The 18,562-nt window shown below is 41.4% G+C and overlaps 1 protein-coding gene across 2 annotated transcripts in view; it reads left to right on the top strand.

Annotated features, from left to right (window-relative positions):
• FBN2 (fibrillin 2) overlaps positions 1-18,562 on the top strand; it is a 272,503-nt gene that overhangs the window by 157,614 nt on the left and 96,327 nt on the right. For both annotated transcript variants that reach the window (XR_008317396.1, XM_053301249.1), the window contains exons 24-27: positions 3,798-4,025; positions 14,089-14,214; positions 17,028-17,156; positions 18,030-18,155. Coding sequence is in view for 1 of the 2 variants with exons in the window: in XM_053301249.1 (XP_053157224.1) it covers positions 3,798-4,025; positions 14,089-14,214; positions 17,028-17,156; positions 18,030-18,155 (609 nt within the window). In the remaining variant the exon portion in view is untranslated. The remainder of the gene's footprint in view (positions 1-3,797; positions 4,026-14,088; positions 14,215-17,027; positions 17,157-18,029; positions 18,156-18,562) is intronic.

Here is an 18,562-nt window from a genome sequence, read left to right as displayed (position 1 = left end):
TATTTTCCCCTAGCTGCAATTGCAACAAACAAACAAAAAAGCAAACTCTCAGGCCATCTGGAGCTCCAGAAACTTCTGGTTTCTTCTGAACAAAAGTCCAAACCAGTTCAGTTCAGTTCAGTTCAAAAGTCCAAACCAAAATTGGTTCTTCAAGTTTGGATCAGGAACTTCTCTGACCTCCTCCGAAATGGCTCATATTGGGAAGTTTTCAAACTTCCTGATCCAATGTTGCACAGCCCTATCCCAAAGTTTTGCTTTGGACCCTTCTTCAAATGTCAAAGCTTTAAATGTCAAAACGGGGTGTTTCCACATCCCCCCTAACATGGAGGAGAGCAGGAGGCTGTTCTCAAGAGCATCCAAGATTGGGCTAGGCAGCTAAGCTTCCGAACCTGCGGGAGCCAACCAGCTTAGGCACATGTACTTGAATCCCATTTCTTCTCCCACCAATCCTTTAAGCTCTTACAGGTTCAGTGCCATGGGGAGAAGGAACTGGCCTCAGAGAAATCACGTCCTTCAAGCCCATTACCCCACCATCATAGACTAGCTCAGCCCTCAGGGACATATTTTAATGTGTTGAATAGCATTTCCAGGGGAATGAGAGATCAGCAAAAATTGCCCCCCACCTGTGCAGCAGAACTCTGGATTACTAAACTCTATGGAGGCACTTTGCCCACTGCACGTCTGCACAGTTAGTGAGGATGTTGGCCACTGAAATAAACAACAACTTATGAGCTTTTTAATTCTTGTGTTGATTGCTGTGGTCAACTCTGGTCTTTGTGCTTTTTACATTGCTTCCTGTCAAACTTCCTCTGGTTTAGATGTGTGCTGCTTATTGTAGGTCTGATTACTTAAAGTCCCAAGAACAGAAACATTTTAACTGTTTCTGTTAAAGTGGGGGCAAGGTGGGGATAACTTTCTAGAAAAAAACAACCATAAGTCTTTTAAATATTAATAGCTGGAGAAACATTCTGTAGAAAGGCATATAGGAGTTTGGAAAGGAGGTAGAATCTTTTTAAAATAGCATGCCATTTCAGTTTTAGGAAATGTGTAGCCCAATCTTATGCATGTTTACTAGGAACTAATTCTCACTTTATTCACTGGAACTTACTTCCAAGTTAGTGTTCATATTGTTGTAACCTTAATTTGTTTAAGATGTAAATGCTTGGGGTGAAATAATGCAATGGCATGTATCCATTCATTTCAAGGAAATGGATAAAAGTCAAAGGTTTTGTACCGTGTGTGTGTGAAGAGTTTTTTAAATAATTGGTTTATTTGTAATTGTACTTTCCATCCACTTCTTCTAAGAATTTCACATTAGATTTGTACTTGTTAGATGCCAGTATTTTATGAATCAGCTGAAGGCATATTGAATCCATTTAAAGTGCTATAGCCAAAAGAGAACGAAAATTAGAAACAAAGTTCTCCCTTTCCCACCCTACCACAAAAGTCAACAAAATAAAATTTAATAATCCTTCACTTTTAAATCAAGGAAGCAACTTTTAAGTCAAGGAAGTATAAGCCTGCACTCAAGAAAGATGATAGTAATAAAAAGAGCTCAGTTTCTGTACAAGTTATTGAAGAAGTGATACAACTACTACTACTACAAATATTTATATACCGCTTTTCAACAAATGTTTCCAAAGCGACTTACAGAGAGAGAGAGAGAGAGAGAGATGATACTTAGAGGGATGTACCTGCCTTTAGGGGACAGAAAGCTAACAATCAGTTATATAACTTTAAATGGGCCTACTAATAAGAATATGGAATATTATAATCTTCATAAGGACATGTGTCATCTTCCAAGCATTGTTTGATCTTTACTTGTCATGTCACTCTATGCAGCCAAAAATATTTTCCAACATATCTGTGTCATTTTTTTCCACTTAAGACTGCCAGCCTTCCTCCCGCAGAATATTAAGTAAAAACTGTAATGGGGACAGTACACCTTGGTGCAGTGTTATGAGCACAAAAACTCAGATATAATTTGATATGGCATTCAGGAAGTGGGGAAGTTCAGTTGTCCGTAGTCTGATTGTAATGTTGTCTTACATTCTGTACATTACGTTTAGTTGTCAATGAACTAGTCCCAGATCCCAAGCATTCGGCTGATCTGGGGACAGTTTTGTGATGCATGGTCAGTGTCAGGGCTTAGCATAGTCAGCTAGTTGGTAAGGTCCATGGCCTCACAGAGGGCCCACTGCTGACCAGTTACATCTGAACTACCTTCACTTTCCCTATGGAAGAGTGTTGAGAACATTCCTCTTCCAGGGCCCTTCCCAGCAGGTTGTGGGAGATTATATGGCTCTCTCATGCTCGTTCTGATCCCTTTCGCAATGGGAGATGGATGATCACCCAAAGAGGTCTCTGTGATGTTATAGGATTATCTGAGATGATATCTATTTTCCAATGGAAACTCTGCCTGGAGGCAGAATTGGAGAGCAACTGCTGGCAGTGCTAAAAGATCATTAATTGTTCTAGAGACCTTGCAGCTTTGGAGGAGGTCCAGGGCAAGTGTCTGTTTCCTGGAAACTTCCTCAACCCCAGGGAGAAAGATGAAGACGTGTGTGTGTCTGGGTCCAAAGGAAATCTCCTGCTTGTCTCCACTCAAGTTTTTCTCCCTTCCTGTGTTTTTATTCTCCCTTCAAAATCCAATCTGCACTCTCCCTTTTTTAGCCTTTCGAGATCCTCATATCTCATATCTCAGCAGAGTTCCCCATCTGTAGGTGGGAATTAACGATATAGCACAGCCTCATTGCATTTACTGAATAAATTTCTTTGATTGACTCACTCTCTAGACTTTCTCTCAACCTATGTAGCTGATCTGTTTGAGCATAATAAAATGATAATTTTCTGTAATGTTATGAGGGCAACCAGATGTGGGAGGACGTTGAATGGGTGGTCTAAGCTTATGGTGAAGCATTGAACATTACCACCTGGGTGGGATACCAGCCATCCTGGTACTTCTGTTTTATGGGACAGTATTGTTGTTTTATTTTGCACCCTACTAGATATAGCTGCCCCCATATCTAATCCATATAATCAATTTGATGTGGCATTTCAAATGTACACCTGCTTTCCTACGCTGGCACTGAGATAACAGTTGGAAAGGAAAGAAGTTGTGATGGGGGAGCCCATGGACACTCTGTGGCCAAGGACCCGCAAAAAAACTGTAGCTGGTGACTGACATATCGTGCAACAAGCAGTAGATCCAAGAGGGATCTGCGATTGCTGCTTCCGAGCCACTCACCAGCCTGTCGACACTGATAACAACGGCAGGGCTTGCTCTACACCACCAATGCATTGTGTCATCACAGTTGCAACCAATTTGGTTGAGAATGATGGGAGTGGGTCGTAGCAGCGATGGATCCATCTTGGATCCACTACTCAGTGCACTGTATGTCAGCCAGAGTTCAATAATGTCAATATCAATCTCAGTCCTTCAAAACACACAACAAAAAAGCCCCATTTTAACTTGCCACCTGAGGAGCACAGCATGGAGGGCACATAAGCCTCCAAAGGCTGGGTGGAGACTTGTAGATGGCAAATAAAGAAACAAATTTTTGCTTTCATAAGTATCATATCATATCATAATGTATTCATATCAGTATCATAATGGTATCAACTCATTTCTAATTTTCAAGAAATGCATTTTCCATGTTCAGTGGTTGGGATGCCTGCCTATGCTAAGTTGGTTTTGTTGTTGTTGTTGTTGTTGTTGTTTGTTTATGAGTTATATAAATTGAGGATTGGTGCTCTCTGACTTCAGCATATGGTATTGCTTTTAATATAATTTGTAGACATCCGCATGGAGCAATGCTACCTGAAATGGGATGAAGATGAGTGTGTTCAACCTGTCCCTGGAAAGTTCCGGATGGATACCTGTTGCTGTGCTGTAGGTGCTGCTTGGGGCTCGGACTGTGAAGAATGTCCCAAGCCTGGCACAAAAGAATATGAAATATTATGTCCCAGAGGACCTGGCTTTTCCAACCGAGGAGATATTTTAACTGGCAGACCATTTTATAAAGGTAAAATAACACTATTTACTGTTTCATGTGTACATTTTGGTTTTATCAAAGGACAACATAAAATTCTTTCCTGCATATTTCTGTACATGTAATGAATGTATAGAATACATGTATTCTATATTTATTATTTCTTGTTTACACAGTCAGACAGGTGTTATTGACTGGTTTGTTTTATCCAGACATTGAGTCCTTCCCAAGGACCTGGGATGGCTGAATTTTATCGTCAATACTGTTGGTTATTATAGATATCGTCGCAAAATATAGGCTGTTCCCTGTAAAGCTGCTTTTTGTAATTGGCTGATGGTGATTTCTGTGGCCCCTATGGTGTTGAGGTGCTCTTCAATTTGTTTTGGAATTGAACCTAGGGTGCCAATTACCACTGGGATTATTTTGGTCTTCTTCTGCCACAGCCTTTCAATTTCAATTTGTAGAACTTTGTATTTTGTGTTTTTTTCTATTTCTTTTTCTTCTATTCTGCTATCCCCTGGTATTGCTATGTCGATTATTTTAACTTCTTTTTCTTTCTTTTCAACTACAGTAATATCTGGTGTATTGTGTGGCAGATGTTTGACTGTTTGTAGTCGGAAGTCCCATAATATTTTTGCATCTTCATTTTCGACAAATTTTCCAATTTTATGGTCCCACCAATTTTTGGCTACAGGTAGCTTGTATTTTTTGCAGATGTTCCAGTGTATCATCCTTGCTACCTTGTCATGCCTTTGTTTGTAGTCAGTCTCTGTTATCTTTTTACAACAGCTGATTAGGTGGTCCACTGTTTAATCTGCTTCTTTACAAAGGCGGCACTTGCTGTTTGTTGTTGACTTTTCTACTTTTGCTCTTATTGCATTTGTTCTTAGTGCCTGTTCTTGTGCAGCCAATATTAAACCCTCTGTTTCTTTCTTCAAGTAACCATTCTTAAGCCATTGCCAGGTCTTGGTGATGTCTGATTTTCCACATATTGTGCAAATATTGACCATGCAGGGGCTTATTTTTCCATTTTTCTGCACGGTTCTTGACTTGTTCTTTCTTGTAGGCCTGCTTTGTTTCATTGGTGTTGAATAGTTTCTCATTATTGACCATTTGAAGTGCATCTTCTTCACTGTCCTTTATATATTATTCAAGGCCACTTTTCGCCTCCTCTACTGTTTGATGGACTTTCAGCATTCCTCTTCCACCTGAGCTGTGAGGGAGGTATAGCCTATCGAAATCACTGCAGGGGTGCAGAGCATGACTGATGGTCATTATTTTCCTGGTCTTACGATCTAGCGTCTCTAGCTCTGCCTGGGTCCAGACTATTATTCCTGCAGTGTATATGATAACAGGTATAGCCCAGGTGTTTATGGCTTGTATGGTGTTCCCTCCATTGAGTTTGGATTTTAGGATTTTTCTAACTCTCCTGATGTATTCACTTTCAATTTTTCTTTTAACTTCAGCATGTGCAATGTTATCAGCCAGCAGAATGCCCAAGTATTTATAATGTTCTTTCTCTTCCAGGTTCTTGATCTTGCTTCCATTGGGCAGTTCTATTCCTTCTGTTTTTCTTATTTTTCCTCTGTTCATTATTAATGCAGCACACTTGTCTAGTCCAAACTCCATTGCTATATCGCTACTGAATATACGGACAGTGTTTAGGAGTGATTCGATTTCTGACTGGGACTTTCCATACAACTTCAGATCGTCCATGTACAGCAGATGGTTTATTTTACTTGATATTTTAGATGTTTGGTATCCGAGGCCTGTTTTGTTTAGTATTTGTGAAAGTGGAGTCATGGTGATTACAAACAACAGAGGGGATAGTGAGTCCCCTTGGAAAATACCTCTTCTAATGCTAACCTGTCCAAGTGTCTCGCCATTGATTGTTAACTGTGTACTCCACATGCTCATTGCTTTTTAAATAAATATCTGAATGTTTTTGTTGACACCAGTTGTTTCTAAATATTTTAGTATCTATGTGTGAGGCAATGAGTCGAAGGCTTTCTTTTAGTCTATCCATGCAACACTTGTTTTTCTTCTCTTGCAGTTTTCTAAAATCATTTTGTCAATCAGCAGCTGGTCTTTTGTGCCTCTGGTGTTCAGACAATTTCCTTTCTGTTCAACCTGAAGCTGTTTGTTAGTTAATAAGTGTTGCATTACTTCATCTGCTATTATTCCAGTTAATAATTTGAATATGGTTGGCAGGGAGGTTATCGGTCTATAATTACTTGGAACTGCACCTTTTGCTGGGTCTTTCATGATGAGATGAGTTTTCCCAGTCGTTAGCCGTTGTTCAATATCACCTCCTTGCAAAATGCAATTGAATTGTTTTGATAGTTGTTTATGAAGGCTTGTTAGGTGTTTAAGCCAAAAGCCATGCAGTTCATTGTCGCCTGGAGCAGTCCAATTTTTAATTTTCTTTGCTCTTTCACTTATTAATTCTGGTGTTCTTATTAGATCTTGCATTTGTTGGTTACATTTTTCAACCTCTTTCACCCAGCCTGCGTTTTTATTATAATCTATTGGATTGTCCCATAATTTCCCCCAGAATTGCACTGTTTCTTCTTTATTTGGTGTTTCTAGGTTTCTTGCAGTTTCTCCTTCTATGCTTTGGTAGAAACGTCTCTGATTCGACTGGAATTGGAGATTCTGCCTGTGTTGTGTAATTCTGGCTTCGTATCTGCTAATCTTCTTTGACACTGCTGTTATTTGCTGCTTTATTATTTCCAGGACTTCTCTACTTTTCCTTGAATCTAGGTGGTATTTTTGGATCAGATACTGTTTGGTGTTTTCATTCTTCAGCTTCTTTTCTTTCATATTTTTCAATTTACTAGCATCTGATCTAAGCCTGGAGATTTTATTTTCTAATCTAATCTTCCATTTAGGTGATGTACTGCTTTCTTTTTTTACAGGTCCGCTGATATTATATCCGAGCTCTTGTGTTGTTATTGTTGCTGCAGTGTACATTAGTTGGTTTGTTTCTTGCAAATTATTGGTTATTTCTGCAAGTGCAGCATTGACATTATTATTATTATTATTATTATTATTATTTTAAATTTATAACCCATTTAATATAGATTTGCCATCCAATAGACAATCTTTTGTAAAAATGGAATGTATCCTTCTTAGATCAGACACAGTGCCTACTCATGAAGTGATCTGCATAAACAACCGATGTGTATAACAGTCTCCTAACCTTTTTAAAAAGAAAAAGCAGCTGTGTGTGGAGGAGGCTAGGATTGAGTGGAAGTAGGGAGTGGAAGGAGCTGCTTACGGCAGGGGTTCTCAAACTTGCATCTCCAGAGCAAAGGCAATTGCTGCTGGGGATGATAGGAGCAGTGGCAGCCGGTGAGGGCAGCGGGGGCGGTGGTGCTGAGAGGTTCCTTCAAAAAAAATTACCATCGAAACTGGTGACACCTGGAAGCCACTGGGAGCAGTGGTGCCCCACCTGGCATCCCATGCACTGCTGCCCCACCTACTGCATTCATCTGGCTTATGTTCCTCTCACTACCCGCACCCCATCGCCACCCTCACCAGCCCAAGGGATAGGATTTGTAGTCCAACAATATCTGGAGACCTGAATTTGAGAACACCAGGCTTGACACTTATGTCTATCTGCTTTCCCATTATAATTATAATTATAATTATAATTATAATTTCCCATTATAATTATAACCCCATTCCCTATCTTTCACCCAAAGGTGGAAAAGCAGTTTGGGGAAGCAATTTTGAATGGGAAAGTGGCTAGAAATGAAAAGCATAAGCAGCCCTTCCAAATGCCATTCCTTCACTCATAGCTGCAGTCCCTTACAGCTGCTTTTAATTTTAAAATATAAGCATACTATTACAGAGCTCTGCCATGAATGTATAATTTGAATCTTAAACTGGTTAAAAGCAAGGTGTGGGAACAATGTGCTTCACTGTTCTCTTCACAATGTTCTTCTCTTCACTATGAAGAGAAGGTTGCTTTCAAAAGCTGTTAAATGTAGAGATGTTCTGCACATTAGTGTTCCACTTTTTCATGTTTGTAACCCATAATTATGAAGTTCTTACTGTTTGTTCCAACTTCATTATAGAGCTTGATCACCTATGAACAAGTGACTTGTTTAAAGCCCTTTGACAAAGTAGGTTTCTGCCTCTCAGATAATTCTCAGGATAATGGAACAGCTTCTGAAAATACAAAGCTTGGCTATTCTATTCTATGCCTTTGCTCTTTATTAACCTCTAGAATGCATGAAATATGCCTTAAATGTGTATTAGCGTTCTTCTCTAACAATGATGTCCATAGCCACCCTTGGTTATTGTGAAATATAAAACTTTTCTTGGTGCCTGAAGACAATACAAAAAACAAGTCTGAAGAAAACATTGTTTATTTGGATTCACACAAGCCAGGCTAAAGGGGCCTAGTTAGTCTTCTTTGAATTCTTTGCAAAACCTGGCCTGCATTATCCTCATATACTACCAAGTTACAACTCCAACAAAAACATGAACTTGACTTCTAAATACTACACATTAATTTCTATTACTGGTAATTAACCTCATAAAGACTAACTCTTTGTGCACAATGCCATGTCAAATGCACAGTGCCATATCAAAACAGTATCAGGCTTTCAAAATAGAATAAAAGGTGCCAGTCCATAACAGCAGCATGACAATCCATTTGAAATGCTCCAGATACTTGCGATGCACATGACGTGGACACCTTAGAGTCTCATTCTCAGCAGCTCCATGCTCATTGAATATTGACAGTGAACGATCCACTGTGATGTCCTGGGATGTGTTTGCACTCAGTTCTTCCCAGTCATCAACCTGTAGCTGAGAAGATCTATGCAGCTGCTGGAAATGAGAAACATTTTGAGTGATCTTATGTTGCCCCCGTTGGGCAGTGACCATTGTTCCTTTTACATGAGTAATGCAGTAAGGCAATGGCAAATATAGCGGAGAAGATTTGTTTTGTGATTGTCAGTTTTTCATGAGGACATAGTCCCCTAAAGCAAGAGTGGGCTGTCTAACACACCTGTGTAGTTCTGCATTTTGTTTCATCTGCTGCTTTGATGCTGCATCTCTGCTCTGAATGTTGGCATGACCCTCAGGCACCATGGGAACATGTGGCAGCTTGATGCGCATGGGACACCTAAAAAGAATAGTTGCAGGAGGGGCTCCTGTGGTACTATGAGGAGTTGCTTTGTAATTCTGCAGAAATCTATTCAGTTCTTGTTTAATGTTCTGTCTCCCAGTATCTGTAATTTGCAACATTTTATTGAGAGTTCTCATTAATCTTTCTACCTCTCCATTATCTTGGGGCTGTAAGGAGTGATTTGTTGATCATGAAAACCTAAATAAGCAGCAAATTGTGAGAAATGTGTGCTGTTGAAAGGAGGGCCATTGTCTGTTTTGATTGTGTTAGGTATGCCATATGCAGAGAACCACAAATCTACTTCTTTGTCCATCATTGGAAACCATACTTTCCCCCTAAGTAGCTGTTTAGGTTTCAAAGTACTCTGATGTCCTTCACATGCTAGATTCATGGTATGAGCCCAGAGGCTGTGAGGCATTGCAATCCTAGTGCCACAAAGAAGGAGGTTCATATCTGTAGCAGTTAACTCCTATCTGATGTTGTAGAAAGACTGCAAAAAAGACAGTCCTGAGAAGAAGCACTGTTCATGATTTTTAGGAACTCAGACCATTTTCCATCTTGAACTGTGGCTATGACAGGTTGCAGACGGGAATCTGTGGCTGTGGCCTCTTGTACCTGACTAAATGTTATGGCCTTGGGAATGGCATGAAACATGAAGAAGAGGACATGTACCTCTGCCAGCTCAGTAGCAGTGTGAACAGTGGCTGGATAATCAGCAGGAATATTCTTGCCAGGGCGATAGATCAGTGCATAATTATAGGCCTGGAGACACAACATCCACTGTTCAGTGCGAGCTGGTGGTTGGGCTGAAGTACTGGTAAACATAGGCTGCAAAGGCTTGTGATCAGTAACAATTGTGTGAAGTAACGTCCATATAAATATAGATGAAAATGCAGACAACCTCACAGAACAGCAAGAGCTCCTTATTCTGTTTGTGAATAGTAATGTTCAACTGCAAAGAGAGATTTGCTTGCACAGGCAATGGTGAAAACACAACCATCAGAGCCAGCCTTTGTCAGTATGGCTCCTAGACCCATGGAGCTGGCATCTACTATGAGTTCTGTATTATTCTCAGGATCAAAATATGCCATGATGGAGTTGCTTGAAAGAGATGCTTTTAAACATGATAAGGTGTCTTGATGTGCAGGTGTCCATTCCCACAATTTTGTTTTACCAGTGAGTTTCTGAGAGGTTGGGTGATGGTGACTAGATTAGGGATGAAATAACCACAGTAAGTTGGAAGCCCAAGAAGACTCCAAAGTTCAGTTGCATTTTGAGGATCTGGTGCATTCTTAATGGCTGTGACTTTCCTTGGATATGAGGAAATACCATCAGCTGATAAAACATATCCAAAGAACTCAAGTTTATCTTTGTTGCATTCACATTTGTCAGTATTCAAAGTGAGGTAGTATTGCCGCAGGTGATCTAAAACATAGAAAAGCCATTCATCATGTTCTACAGGTCGAGAATCGCTTATCTGCACTACTTCGGACCGGATAGGTTCCGGATTTTGGACTTTTCCGGATTTCTGAATCGTCTATTGATAGGGCTTGGGCATTGTGCAGCATTGTAATAAAGACCTCCTTCTTGCTGCCTCCCTCCTCCTTCTCTCTCCCTCTGCCCTTCCATCTGTTGAGCTGGAAACAATCCAGAACAATAGCCACGGCAGGGCCTTAGGGCAGGCTACACAGTGGAACTCTCGCAAGAGCTCATGAGAGTTCTAGTGGGGGGAAAGGAAAACAACGGTGGCAGCGAGGAGGCAAGCGGAGGAGGCGGCAATGGTGGGCAGCGAAAAACAATGGCGGCAATGAGGCGGTGGACAGCTAAAGCGGAGGAGGCAAGCGGAGGAGGTGGAAGAAGGTGGTGGTGGTGGCCCGGCCCGGCCCTGAAGGAAGTGGCGAGATGGCCCTGGCCCTGAGTAAGGCGGCTTGACCTCATTTTTAAAGTGAGCTGAGGCTCCCCCCCACTTTTCCCTGCCGTGGTGTCCAGATTTTGGGTGTCCAGATAAAGGATACCTGACCTGTATCTGCATAATGCCAAAGATGAGAATGTCATCACTAAGGTTTAGCACCCAGTCAGCCCAGACAGAGTTTCACAGACAACATTTTGAAAAATGTCTGCAGCAGATGAGATGCCAAAGCTAAGCCGCATATAGCATCACAAACCAACATGAGTGGTGAATGTAGTGATGAATCTTGAATAAGGGTGAAGCTGAAGCTGGTGATACTCAGCTGTCAAGTCCAGCTTGGAGAATATTTTATCTCCATTGAGATCTGCAGTAATGTCATCCACCATGAGTGTGATATGGCATTCTCATTTGTTAGCTTGATTGGGTGACCGCATGTCAACAACAAGGTGAATTTTCCCAGTTTGTTTAAGTATGGGTGCCACGACAATCAGAGAAACCCAGTTGGATCTTCTACCTTCTCAATAATTTCTAGTTTTTCTATACGTTCTAATGTTTCGACTAGTTTCCATACATGGAACAGAATGTGTCTATGGCAAAACAAAAGGCTTTATTGAGGTGTCTACATGGAGTTTGATTTGACAAGTCTTATGTTTCCCAGTGCCATGGAAAATAGATGCATTATCATGGAGAACCTGGTCCAGCCATGTTGGCTGAACATAGTAAGCCATATAAATGAATTTCAAAGCAAGTGCTGTATCACAACTATGAAGAGTATCTGGTCCATCTTTTGTGACCAGAAAAGTTGCAGTTGTTTTGGCATCTTTAAATCACAGATGTCCACAGAGTTGTAATATCCACAGAGTTGTAATGGCTGATATATTCCATATCCATAAATCTTCACTGGTGTATTTTGAAGTGTTGGTTTGTCAAGTAACATATCATATGTTCGTTTGTCCATCACATTGAATGTAGCTCCAGTGTCTATGAGGACCTCAATCTCTTGTCCCTGTAGCAGAATGGTACAGTTTGGTTGACTCTTTGTGATCACCTAATGCTTTGTGTATGGTAGAGACAGTGAAAGTATATGGGTGATCTTTTCCTTCAATGCTTCTGTCATCTGGATTTGCCACTACAGGAGGTCGGTATAATCCAGAGTCATCCATAGAGTCTGATACAATCTTGTTAACAGCCTTATGTATTGACTTACCAAACTTTGTGGATGAAGTGTGTTGTGACCTCCAAACTGCAGCAAAGTGGTTTAGTTTGCCAAATTTGTGACACGCATTTCCTTTGGCAGGATGAGTGAGTTCATGAGGATGACCTCCACAATGATAGCATGAGATGTTTTGTCTTTCCTTCATCATAATGTGAGAAGATTGAAATTCCTTCTCCTTATTGATCTGATGGACATTGCAGATTCCTCTGTAGCAGATACATTCTGGGATTCTTTTAACTGGGCATGCAGTTCAGCTGTTTCATAGGCGTATGCAATGTCTAAAATTTTCTGCAATGACGGATCTAGATCTCTCGGTATCTGTCTCCTGAGACAAGGGCAGATGCATCCCTAAAGTATTTGAATCTTTACTTCTCTGTCGATATTGGTGAATTCACAGGAAGCAGCAAGATGTCTCAAACATGTTTGAAATTCATCCATGCATTCCCCTTTACTCTGCGATGCCTGATAAAACTTATATGCTTCAAAGTCAGTATTTTCGGGGGAAGGGATATTTTGTCAGTGCTTCCTATGCTTTGTTGTAATCCTCATCATCCCGCCTGGATCAAGGAATGGATTAACCTGAAACACCACAACCAGCCTGGGAACAACTGGTCTAAGCCCTTTCTTCTTTGATTTAAGTTATTTCCTATTACTTCTACCAGCCATTGAGAATGATAGTATCTGATTTAAATTTTTTATTATTATGCCTGTATCCTCATAACATGCAATTGGAAGGATCACTTACAGAATTAAAACATCAGGTGTCTTTACTAGAGTTCCAGATCTCTTAGATAAAATAGTATCTGTGAGTCAGCATTGTTTAATGAATCGGCACTTGAATTGCATACACTGTGAACAGGAGGATCCAGACTAATTTAGTCAAAATGAGTTCCATTGAAATTCAAGACTTATGCTAGTCATGATTAACTTGTCCCACTGATTTCAATAAGCCACCTAATGGCGCAGCAGGGAAATGACACGAATAGCAAGCCAGAGGTTGCTGGTTTGAATCCCCGCCGGTCTGTTTCCCAGACTATGGGAAACACCTATATCAGGCAGCAGCGATATAGGAAGATGCTGAAGGGCATTGTCTCATACTGCGCAGAAGATGGCAATGGTTAACCCCTTCTGTATTCTACCAAAGAAAAACTACAGGAGTCTGTTAGAAGTAGACATCGACTCAACGACACACTTTACCCTACTGATCTCAATGCTTAGTCATGATTAACTAGTCTGGATGCTGTCCTATGTATGAGCACCTTTCTTATGAGGCAAGACTACAACACCTGGGGCTTTTTAGTTTAGAAAAAAGACGACTGCGGGGAGACATGATAGAGGTCTATAAAATCATGCATGGTGTGGAGAAAGTGGAGAGAGAGAGATTCTTTTCCCTCTCACACAACACTAGAACCAGGGGTCACTCCATGAAATTGATTGCCAGGAGGTCTAGGACCAACAAATGGAAGTACTTTTTCACACAACGTGTGATCCACTTGTGGAACTCTCTGCCACAGGATGTGGTGACAGCCAACAACCTGGATGGCTTTGAGAGGGGTTTGGATGACTTCATGGAGGAGAGGTCTATCAATGGCTACTAGTCGGAGGGCTGTGGGCCCCCCAGCATCAAGGGCAGGGTGCCTCTGAGTACCAGTTGCAAGGGAGTAATGGCCGGAGAGAGGGCACGCCCTCAACTCCTGTCTGTGGTTTCCAGCGGCATCTGGTGGGCCACTGTGCAAAACAGAATGCTGGACTAGATGGGCGTTGGGCCTGATCCAGCAGGGCTGTTCTTATGTTCTTATGAAGTCTCAAATCTGTTTTCTTATTGCAGATATAAATGAGTGCAAAGTGTTCCCTGGCATGTGCACAAATGGCAAATGCAGAAACACGATTGGAAGTTTTAAATGTAGATGTAACAATGGATTTGCTTTAGATATGGAAGAGAGAAACTGTACAGGTGAGTTTTATTTTTCAGTGTTTTATGGCAGTTGTTTTTTGAAGTTTGGGACAGACTGTTCAAGAGAAGCATTGGGAAATAACAAGAGAAGTGTGAACCCCCATTTCCTCCCAGAATGTGGCTTGCAGACTGAATAGCAGTCTGGATACTTAAGTGCTCCTCAACACTATCATATCCTTTCTACAGTTAGCCTGCAATGACCTTGTAATAAATACAGTTTTAAAAGCATAAGTTTTGGGATCAACTCATACTCTTCAGAAAGTCAAAATAGATGTCACGCACAGATATGTGTTAACAGTCCACAAAAGATTTTGTTTAAATGAAATGCATCTGCAAAAGGCTGTGTGTTTGAGTGGAGAAATGATGGGAGGTTGGAACTGATTGACCTTTCCCAGCTGTTTTTCTGCTCAAAATGCCCCCCTTTCCACCTGAGTGATGTGTGTCTTCAGTTTTGAACAGAAAAACAGCCAGATGCAAAATGGTTAACCTCCACTACTATTAGCCATTCCTCCACTACAATTCACAGCTTCTTTTCATGTTAAAATAAAAAGTCTGATCACCATTACACACGTCTAACATGTAAAGTCTTTTAGGCCTTGAGAGTAACATAATCGAACTTGCCTTGATGAATTGTCCCATACCATGATTGCCCTTGCAGTCACTTATAGACTTATACTCAGGGGCTAACAGACATAGGATGAGCCTATGCAATCTGATTGTTCTTCAGACTGAACAGTGATCTTCATTATTATATGGAATTATTATCTTTTCATAACAATATGGAAGGAATGGGAAAGGGATTTAATAAAAGTTGGTTATTTGATTAAAGGGATGGAGCTGTAATTGCGCACACAGTTTTGAAGAACTGGTGCAGAGCTGCCACCGGGGCTGCCTCTAGTTCTTTCTGGGGCTGCCGTGCTTGCCCCTTCTCTCCTTGCCATGATGGGCAGCCAGTGTCGCCCCCCCCCCATGCAGCAGCCCTTCCCAAACAGCACTCTTTCTTTCCCTGCCACAGGAACCCAGTGATGTGGTGCCCCCCTGCATGAGAGTGAGCCCGCCTGACCAAGCAGCCCAGGGTAGGCTGCCCTGCCCCTGCTCAGCTGATTGCTGAGCATTCACAATAGTCAGCAGAGTGGCAGGGGCAGGGCAGTCTACCCTGGGCTGCTTGGTCAGGGAGGCTGCCTCTGCCGGTGGCTGCCGCACATGGTGGGAATAGAGAAGGGATGCTATGTGTGGTGGGATTGGGGGGTGGTGGGCATAACTTTAACATGGGCCACCTATGCCTTCCCTATGCCACTGAGTGATTAGTTAGAATAACAGGTTTCACTATTATCACCAGTGGTGTTCCAGGTGCTGTACATGCACTGCCAGCATACTGTACAACCAGAACATTCACACAGGCACTGACAGAGACAGTTTTTTAGCCAGAAATTGTCCCAGCCTGTCTAAGTAAATCAGTGGCATAGTGTCTGGCATAGTCCTAAAAAATAAATGCCATTCTTCAGCAGGTGCTGAAGTAATTCTGAAGCTCGGGTTTAGCCTGAGACCTTCTGCAACGATGATGAATGGGTGTGTGCACTGTGGGTGGCTACACATTAAAAGTGAAAAGAAGTTTGTTCTGGAACTGTGGAAATTCAATGAGTTGGGACAGTATAAAGTGTGGGTGGTAAGGCATTTCTATCAAGGTTTTTCTGGATGTTAAATTGGTATAGCTGGTGGTTTTCTTGGTTTTTTTAGTGATTGATTGATGGAAAATGCAGTTGCTCAGCTTAACTCTTCTAAGCAATTCTAAAAGTAGGAAACAAAATTATCTCCAAAAGTCTTTTCTAGGTGTCCAGAAGAGAACATATATTTGGTATAGCACCACCTCCTGTTCAAAAGACTGAGGTCAATTTTACTCTTCCTTTTCTGTTGAAAGACTCCCCCCATCCGCCGCAAGACCAGGGAGAAGCTCCCAATATGGTTCTGTCTTTTTGACACAAAGCAGGCTTTTTTTATATAGCTTCTTAGAACTCTTTCAGCAGACTTTGAGGCTATTCCCACGATCACTGGAAAGTAGGCTAAGGGAGCATGAAAGCATGAACACTTTCCAGTGTTCATTGGAACCACCAAAGCAGCTAGCCTGCCTAATTCCCCCTCCCCTTAAATGAGGTTAATGGTCCAAGCGCAGCATGTAGCGACACATGAGTAGACCCCTGACCAGGAGGCTGCAGCCAGATTCCCGGGCTCGGGAGTCTCTCAAGGATGCCCTATGCACTTGTGCGGAGCATCCTGGGACTTCTGGGGGGCTGTGCAGCCCCCGATCCCCACAGCCTCCACCGGCTCTGTGATGGAGCCAGCAGTCATGTGGACAACCGATCCGGCCGCCCAGGGCTGCACTTTGATCATCTGTGGGGAGAGCAGGCTAAGTCCGCTCTCCCCGCAGACCCAACAGCAGTTCTTCTCATGGATCGTGAGAAGAGCTTCATTGACTCTTCTTTATTTTTACTTGTCAAAATGAAAGGGAAAGTGAGAGCATTGATGTGTGACAGCTGGAGAGTGAGGTGGAAAGTTGGGCAGCTTAAGAATGAGTGACAGGTGGGAGCCAAAATGTGACCGTTGAGAATGACATTTGAAGGATAAGAGTTGACAGAAAGAGGGTAGCGATTGGGAAAGCTGATAGAAGAATAATGCTTGTTATATTTTGAATTATTAGTTAGCAACATTGGCCCACATTCTCTGCAAATGAAATCTAATTTACTTGATTTTTCTAATTTACTTTGATTTTTCTGTGATTGGCATACTATTTCTTTATGTATTCATTATGAAACTAGACATTGATGAATGCCACATCTCACCTGACCTCTGTGGAAGTGGTACCTGTGTCAATACTCCAGGAAGCTTTGAGTGTGAGTGCTTTGAGGGCTATGAAAGTGGATTTATGATGATGAAGAACTGCATGGGTAAGTGGTGGAGGTTTTATTGCACACTGCATGCATATACATTTTGGAATTTGTAAACCATGCTCATAACTGTATATCCATTTTGTCAGACCCTTTTATTGTGCTTGTACTAAGCAATCAAGTATATGAACTATAATAAATAAACTATGCAGAGAGGAGAGAAGATTACTAGCACTTCCAGACTAACTGTACCAGTGTACTAGGGAAGGGGCAATTTTTGATTACCTCCCTTTCCCCAGGAAACCCTCTGTGCTACAAAAATTATGTCCTGTTTCCCATAGGGACATATTTTGGGGTGGCAGAGCGGGCTTCCTGGGGAAGGAAAGGTAGTAAAAAAATTATACCTTTCCCTCTATACCAGTGCAATTAGTCTGGAAGTGCTATTAGTCTGCTCCACTATCTGGTACATCCTTGCTCTGAATGTCATACAGGACTGCACACATATTTTAGGACATCTAGAAATCAAAATAATCCAGAATGTGTGCTAACTAGAGCATGTAAACCTTTACTTGTTTCCACAGTATAGTAGTAGCAGCAGCAAAAGGTGACTACCCCTTTGTCACTGTTTGGCTGTTTGCACTTTGCCACAAATCTTTCTGTAATTTTGGGGGAGAACACACAAAGCAGACCATTAGTGAAACATCCTAATTATTATTTTTGTGCCTCTCCTCAGTGATGAACAAATCACCTAGTATCCTGTATTCAATACAATTATACATTTTATTTATTATGAACACTGAAGGAAATAAGTGCTTGTCAATATAAAGCAATCTTCTCTGAGAGTCATAGGTTCATCATTACTTCTGTATTTTGACTCTATCTTTCTTCATCTCAAAGCATCCATTAAAACTCTTCCACATGTTTTCTTATTAGACATAGATGAATGTGAACGTAACCCTCTTCTCTGTAGAGGTGGCAAATGTGTGAACACAGAAGGAAGCTTTCAGTGTGAGTGTCCTTTTGGGCATGAATTGTCTTCCTCACGTGAAGACTGTGTGGGTAAGTTTCAGATAACTGAGAATGAAACATTCTGTGTTAAATAACTAGTGATGTCACTGTAGTCCATAATCACCTTGTTTATAATATGCATTTTTCTAGTTCCTAAACCTTGAATATATTATGAATCAAGTTTCATTACCCCCAAAAGTTCTTCTCATGCTCTGAATGTAAAATGAGATTCTGGATCAGGTGCAGTCAGCCTGGTCAGCCTGCTTTACTGATGCAAATGTAGTAGTTCTTTAAGTTAACCCTCTTTTCTCAATGTAATTCCCATTTATTCCTTGAACTATGTATCCACTCAACCAGGAAGCTTATTTCATCTACCTTTTTCCTAAGCTCTGGACACTAAATTGGGGAACTGTGACAAAGCTACCCCAAACTGACTTGTAAGGCTTCAGAGAACTGAA

Source organism: Hemicordylus capensis, chromosome 2, assembly GCF_027244095.1.
Source record: "Hemicordylus capensis ecotype Gifberg chromosome 2, rHemCap1.1.pri, whole genome shotgun sequence".
In the NCBI taxonomy this organism is placed as follows: Eukaryota; Metazoa; Chordata; class Lepidosauria; order Squamata; family Cordylidae; genus Hemicordylus; species Hemicordylus capensis.
This window is presented reverse-complemented; position numbering and strand designations above follow the sequence as displayed.